Source organism: Propithecus coquereli, unplaced genomic scaffold (genome assembly GCF_000956105.1).
Source record: "Propithecus coquereli isolate 6110/MARCELLA unplaced genomic scaffold, Pcoq_1.0 Scaffold173, whole genome shotgun sequence".
In the NCBI taxonomy this organism is placed as follows: domain Eukaryota; kingdom Metazoa; phylum Chordata; class Mammalia; order Primates; family Indriidae; genus Propithecus; species Propithecus coquereli.
Window position 1 is genome coordinate 4,722,955 of NW_012141969.1, and position 8,115 is coordinate 4,731,069.

The window sequence follows — 8,115 nt, forward strand, 5'->3', positions numbered from 1 at the left end:
TTCTCCATTTATCAAATCTTGGACTTTTTTACATTTTTACCTAGTAAATAATTTTTAAAGCATTTTTGATTACACAATAAATATCTTGAATCAACATATATGAGGAAATAAAAAAGCAGAGAATCACAATTTATGATTAATTGAATTTTCTAAACAAAGATATTTTAAATTTCTTGTGAATCCCTACTGAGCTCTTAAGGGCCAGCTTAAACACCAAGTGTCCCATGCAACTTTTCCTGGTATTCTTATTAGGGTGACTTCTTGCTCCTTTGAGTCTTATAGCACATTGTTCTATGTCTGTTGTGGCATTCACTGTCTGTTTTGCATCAGCCTTTTTTTCATGTAACCTGTCATTATTAGTCTGCAACATCTTTGAAGGTATGAGTGTAGTTTAACCATATCTATAGCCCTGCAGGGTTTATCCAGTGTCTTTCATGGAGGAGTTAAATAATTTGTTGGATTCATGAGAAATATAATATTTTTATTCTTTAAAACCAAAGTCTTTTATTAGGGTTTGTCCTTAGAACTCTGCTATTATAAAAGAACTCTCTGACCAAAAATTTTGATTGCAGTTTCTCTTTACAACTCTAGCAATAAAAAAGAAAATAAATGTCAGGTTGGGTACAAAGTGACTTTAACATGAAAGGAAAAAAGTAAGCAATTATGAAACTCATTTTTCCAGCAGGTATAAAATATCACTTTATACCAAGCTGTATTTGGGCACTAGCATCATCCATCTTTCTGGATCACAGAATGGAAAACTCAAAGTTGTTTGGTTCTTTTCCTGTGCCCTTCCTTTGTAGCTGGCCATCAGGTGTAGCAAACCACATCAATTCTCCTATATAAGCTTATTGTTTTTAGTCCGCATCAAAATGATGAGTAGAGAAAGTAATGACTGTCCTTCTTGATCAGCTGAAATTTCATTCTGATTGGTCTGGGTCCCCTTTCTTCAGTTCCTCTCCTCTCAGTCCATCCTGACTTGTTGCAAAAATAAAGGCTTTTATTTCCCATAATACCCATCTGATAAACTCCTGGCCTTTTATGCTGATATTCAATATTCCAAAACATGCCTACGTATACGTTTCTGATAACAAACTTCAACTGGTGAAACTTATCACACAATTTCCTTCATGTATTTTCCTTCATCCTTTTTCACACTCTACATTCTATTCATGCTATTCCCTCTGAGCAAACAACTTCCTCTTTCACCACTGCCAATCCAAATCCAGTCCACCTTTCAAGACTCCAACTAACTTCTGTCTCTTCCACAATGTCTTTGTCTTTGGTGGATCAGTCTGCATCACATTGATCTCTTCCTTCATTTGAATTCCACATTTTATTTTTTGCATACATTCCTATTGACACTTAAATGAGAATATTATTTATCTTTTAACAGTCAAATATCTTGATAATTCAATGAATTTATATATTCTCAAAAGCCAGGAATCATCTATTGTATTATATCATTAACCCAAAGTACCAAAGAGCTCATAAAATAGTAAGCATACAATATATTTTTGATTATTGATATTAAGGACTTGATGTGAATGGTTGAATGGAATTATAACTGGGAGGTCAACATATAAATAAAATGTATATTGCCATTGTGATCTCTACACAAAGATTTATTTTAAAATCAAAATTAAAATCTGTATTTTTTTTGGCTACTAAATCAGAAGATGATAATACATCATCTATGTTTGAATAACTCTGCTCCTTTAGTTCATTCTTAGACCTTGGGTAATGATAATAATGCACTCAAGCTTTATTCTGTGGTTTTAGACACCTGGACTACAAGTATTTTCTTAGTATGGACAACTCAATGTAAATAATTATATACATTTGAAAAATAGTAGATTTCTGTGGAGTTATATTTCAATTTCCACATTTCAGCAATAACCTATGAAAAGTCTGTTTCAATTAAGACTGAAAATTATGAACAAAGCAATATTAAAAAGAAGTAAACTAACAGAAGAAACTTATAAAATATTTATAGAATGTGTAATATAAAGGAACCCACCTGTACGTTCATGTCAAAGCCAATTTCACGAAAAGCATTTATGACAATGATGTTATTGTGCAGATATTGTTCAGGACGTTTTGGTCTTGTGTACATATTTATAAAATGAGACTCAATCTGGAAAAGACAGCAACCAAACCCTTTGGTAATGGAATAAAAATTGCTACTTTTTAAGTGTTCTTTGTAGTTTGGCAAAGAATGATTTAAATATTAACGTATGTTAGTAATAGACTATTACAATCAAAATGTAAGAATAAACAAAAAGGAAATGCTAGCTATTCAGATTCAAGTGTTTGACTCAAAATTAAGACATTTAAAAGAATCAGTTTATAGGAACTATACTTCAAATTTTAATAATTAAATTCTTTCAAATAATAGAAGACCATGGTGCTTAAAAATGACTCTTACCAAAAATGGGCAATAGGCTGCCAACTGTGTTGCAAAAACAAGGCCATCTACAAGGTCTTTGTCGAAATTTACTATCCATCTCTCAGAGGGGATAATATCTGTTTCAAAAAAGGGGAGAGTAAATATAACAATAATTTTACTTTGCTAAAAGTTATGGAAATTTGAGCAATAGCCAAAGAAAATTATACCTTTGCTGGGAAAACAAAATGCATATTATTTTGAAAATAAAAATAAATTTTAAACTTCAGAAGCTTAATACTATGAAAGTTATTTGTAAGGCTTTATAAGCAACTTCAAGCTTTCTTCTTTATTTTGATGTCAATGAAAAATACGCTAATCCAATACTTCAAAATTATTCATTCTGTTGAGTACCTTGAGGTTGACATGTTTGATCAGTGATCATCAGCATGGGTAAGGAGGCTCAGAAAGCATGGGATTACTTGTTAACTCTAGAGTATGTGCACCAGTTTCCCTATTTGTTGCAGAAATTACTCCACATGGAGATAAGTATGTGGAAGGGGTTGGAGATTTATGGCTTAACAAACAAAAACTGACCTGTTAAAGACAATACAAGATAGAGGAGTAATAAAAGGAATTCTCAATTATAGACAAGATTACTATGCTGAGATTGGAACAAAAAGTGAAAATACCTGGATATTAAGTGAATATCTGAAATACTGGCCTATACTGAGTAGAGGGTGATTTAAACAGTGCAAATTATTGCTATGTTGAACAAGACATTTCCTTTCTTAGAAAGTTTCTAAAAAGGTCCTAGATTCTTCATGGTTGAGATAATTTCCTATCTGAAAACAAGGGGAAAAATTGGTGATTTTCATAAATGCTTCCAAATCCCTTCATTCCCATTTTTTTAATGATCCATAGGGTTTTTTTTTTCAGGATATTATGGGAGTACAAACATTTGGTTACATATAATGCCTTTGCCTCACCCAAGACAGGGCTATAAGCTTGCCCTTCCCCCATACAATGCACACCACATCCATTAGTTCTGAGCTTACCCACCTCCGCAACCCCACTCCCACCCAACCAGTACACAATGAACATTACTTCCATATGAGCACCTTAGTGTTCATACACTAATATTCACTCTTTGTGGTGTACACTTATAGGAATTTTAGGGATACATTTACATGTATTCACCACAATATTTCCATACAGAAAAGTTTTATCACCCACAAATTTCTGATGTGCTGCACCTTTGTAATCAACTCCTACCCTCATCTGTCAGCCCTTAGCAAACACCAATGTGTTTTTCATCCCTGTAATTTCACCTTTCCCAAAATACCATAATCATGGACTCACACAATATCAATATGTAGTCTTGTTTATCCAGCTTCTTTACTTAGTGAAATGCATTTAAGATGGATCCGTGTTGTGTGAATCATTAGGGTGTTTATTTCCTTTTAATTGTTGAGTTAGCATTGTATTTTATGCTACTCAACACAGACTGTGTATCCATTCACTGATTGAAGGGCTTTGGTTTGTTTTCAGTTTGGGAGCAATTATGAAAATCTGCTATAAACTTTCACATACAGAACTTACTGTGAACATCAGTTTTAATTTCTCTTGAGTAAATACCTAGAAAAGGAATTGCTGGACCTAGTAATTGTACTGAACAATTTTCATATGATTATTTTCCATCTCTCTATCTTTTTTTGGTGAAGTATTTGTTCACAACTTTTGACTGTCTTTCAAGTCGGGTTGTATATTTTCTTATTAAGTTTTGAGAATGTTTTATGTATTCTGCATACAAGAAATTTGTGGGTTATGTAATTCAAAAATATGCTCTCTAAGTCTGTAGCTCGTCTTTTAATTCTCTTAACAGTGTCCTTCACAAAGCAGAAATTTTAGTATGGTAAAGTCCAATACATTATTATTTTTTATGGATTATGCTCTAGCCTTATATCTAAGAACTCTTTGTTTAAGCCATGGTTATGCTAATGTTATCCTATGACTTTTATAGAAGTTTTGTGTTTTATATTTTATATTTAAATCTATGTTCTACTTTGAGATGATTTTAGTATGAAGTGTGAGGTATAGGTCAAGGTTCATTTTTTGCACATGCACCTATAAATGTTCAAGCTCTATTTATTGCACATACTATCCTTCCTTGATTGAATTGCTTTTGCACTTTTATAAACACACAAAAATCAGTCGATTATATTTGTATAGGCATATTCTTGGTCTCTCTATTCTATTCCTTAAATCTATACATATATCCTTTTATCAATACCACACAGTCCTGATTATTGTAGTTTGTAAATTTCTTTAACTTTTTCAAAATTGTTTTGGCTATGGTAGTCCCAATGCTTTTATATATACATATATACATTTTTATACCAACTTATTCATATCTACAAAAAATGTGATGGAATTTTTATTGGTGTTACATTTAATCTACATTATCAATTTGATATCCTAATAATATTTAATTTTGCAACTTAAGTTTATACTTAGGTATTTCATTCAATGGTGCTATGTTAAATGGTATATTTTTATTTCAAATTCCAACTGTTTACTGCTAGTATATAGAAATAAAATTTATTTTTGTGTACTGATCATATATCCTGTGATCTTGATAAACTCATATACTAGTTCTAGGAATTTTTTGCAATTTTTTTTGGATTTTCTACTTGATAGTCATGTTGAATTTTTGCCCCCTTCTCAGGGGTAGAGGTGGGGTTTGCTGCTGTTGATAAATTTTTCTTTCTCTCTCTCTCTATTTCTTTCTTTTTTTCCAGCTGCCATGAGTTTTCACTTGGGCCTTCAAGATGACAGTATGTGTTGTCCTTCCCATAGATTAACACATCTGTTCTATAAGGGTGTAAGTCCCCTCTAAAACTCACATCAAAATTTAATTGCCACTGTAATAGTATTAAGAGGTAGAACTTTTAAGAGGTGATTAGGCCATGAGGGTTATGCCTTCATGAATAAATTGATGCTGTTCTCACGGATTAAGTTAGTTGTCATGGGAGTTTGGCTCCCTTTTTCTCTCTGTGTCACATGCTTCCACATCCTCTCTTGCATTCTCTCACCATGTGATGCCTTCCATCATGATATGGTGCACCAAGAAGGCCCTCATAAGATGCAGTCTTTTGATTTTGGACTTCCCAGCCTCCAGAGCTGTTAGCCAAATAAACTTTTACTGTTTATAAATTACACAGATTGTGGTATTCTGTTATAGCAACGCAAAATGAAGACAGGTATATAGGAGGCTGGGTGAATTGCTTGCCTGTATTCCAGGTCTGAATTATGGGGTACACATTTTTCAGACTAAATCCAGTCATTTCTGTGACTGACTGGTGAGGTTTATGGAGTAAAAACCTGCAGGAAGATGCAGACTCTTCCTATAACTGTGGCCCCTAGGGACTTCATGATCTCTTACTGTATATACTTGCCTTCTACCAATTCACCAACCACCCTAACTCAACCATTCTTAAGAGTGTCAAGCTTGTCAGGTAGACCACTGCTATAGTCTCATTTCTTCTGGTAAGCACCTGTTCCTCCCTGGATTCAGGGCAACTTTGTGGCCCTATAACCACAGCTTTCTGGAGAGCTCAAGAAAAATTGAAAATTTGGTGTTCGTATGGCGTTTGCTGTTATAAGGATATGAGCAAAGCTCTTTCCAGTTCTCTACCTTCCCAAGTAGAAACCAGTGGTACCTATTTTACTTCAACACATCACAACTTTGGAACTGCTTTGAAATTACTTGTCAAACATCAGTAGTGTGGGCTGTTGCTACTCAAATGTGGCTCATAGTAAGAATAGATGGCAATGATCCTTCGAGGACAACATTGGAAAGAGGTAAAAACAAAAGTTTAAAGCTCTTCTCTAATCTCTAATCCCGTGTTTGTATCTTTTATGTGTGTGTATGTGTGTGTGTATATATATATATATATATATATATATATATATATTCAAGGTTGTTGCCAAGCCCTCATCACAGTTTAACACAGTTTTAGACATGTCAAGAATTTTCTTTGTGTTCATGATAGTTCCTTTGATATAAGCTACTCTCTCTTCTATACTCCCTTTAAGGTTTTGCTACCTTAACCGAGCAAAGTGAATCAGCAGCACCTGCACCAAATGGAACCTTGTTGAAAATGCAGAATTTCTGACTCCACTCAACACCTACTGAAACATAAAAATAGGTTAACAAAATCTCCAGGTGATTTGTATTCACACTGCTATCTGAGACATGTTGGTCTATGGTTGTTTTCTGGAGAGGGAATCAGGAGTCTAATCTAGCTATCATTTGTCAAGAACCAGAACAATTAAGTGATGCTCTGCACATTTTTTAAAATTTTAATTGGGAAGTTATGTTTTAATCCATTTTCACATTACCTCACTTCAAGTATGTGGATATATTAAAATAGTAATAAAAGTCCTGGTATTAAACAGTATTATGAATTAGAGATATGACTGTTAAAGATAAAATTGAATCACTTAATGCATTGAAAGAATAAGTGCATTCACTTATTTTTAAGAAGATTATAATTTCTATATAACTTCTATTTTAGGTGATTATAATACTACATTTTTATAACAGTTTTATTGAGATATAATTTACATAACATAAATTTCACCCAATTTGATTGTTCAATTCATTATTGTTTAGTATATTCACAGAGTTATACTATCTACTTTCAGAATATTTTTATCAACACATAAAGAAACCCCATACTCATTCATTGTCACTTCCAATTTCTCTCTTCCCTCATATCCTGGAAATGAATAAATTTGGTTTCTTACATTATGGATTTGCCTATACTGGACACATCATAGAAACGGAGTCATAAAATATGTGCCCTTTTGTGTTTTGATGTCTTTTATTTAGCATAATGTTTTCCAGGTTCACTAATGTTGTAGCATGTATCAGTACTTCATTCCTTTTTATGGCTGAAAACTATTCTACTTTATGAATATACCACATTTTGTTTGCCCATTAGTCGGTTTATGGACATCTGTGCTATTTCTAATTTTTTACTATTATCAATAATGCTGTTATGAACATTTGCATAGGAGTTTTTGTGTGGTCATATAGTTTCAGTTATCTTGAGTATAAACCAATGAGTGAAACTTCTGGATCATATTGCTAATCTGTTTTTCTAAAGACTTTATTTTTTAGAGCAGATTTAGGTTCAGAGCAAAATCTAGTGGAAAGTACTGAGATTTCTCATACACTCCCTGCCCTACATATGCAAAGCCCCTTTCATTAGTTATTCTATTTGTAATATTTTGAGAAACTACCAACCTAGCAATGTATAAAGGTTCCAATTTCTACAAATTGTTGCCAATACTTGTTACAGTCTATTATTTTTTTAATTTTAGTTATCTACGTTGGTGCCACATGCTAATTCACGGTGATTTTGTTTTGCATTTCTCTAATGACTAATTATGTTGCCCATCTTTTCCAGTACTTATGGGTCAATTGTTTATCTTCTTTTTAAAAATGTCTATTCGAATATTTTGCCCATTTTTAAATTGTGTTTTCTTCTTTTTTTATTGACTTGTAAGTATTTTCTTATATATTCTTGATACAAGTCCCTTGCTAGATATGATTTTTCTGTTTCTGTGTCCATTGAAATATTAGTATCAATTTTTCTTCCTTTTTTATTATATTAATATGATGTATTACACTGATCAGCATTTATGTTAAACCAACTTCG

The 8,115-nt window shown here is 32.7% G+C and overlaps 1 protein-coding gene across 1 annotated transcript in view; it reads right to left on the reverse strand.

Moving 5' to 3' along the window:
- The window catches only part of CFAP47 (cilia and flagella associated protein 47), a 573,852-nt gene that overhangs the window by 302,698 nt on the left and 263,039 nt on the right, over positions 1–8,115 (reverse strand). Inside the window, exons 30-31 of the mRNA XM_012642083.1 lie at positions 2,429–2,526; positions 2,021–2,137 (exon numbers count right to left, since the gene is read on the reverse strand). Coding sequence (XP_012497537.1) covers positions 2,021–2,137; positions 2,429–2,526 — 215 coding nt within the window. The remainder of the gene's footprint in view (positions 1–2,020; positions 2,138–2,428; positions 2,527–8,115) is intronic.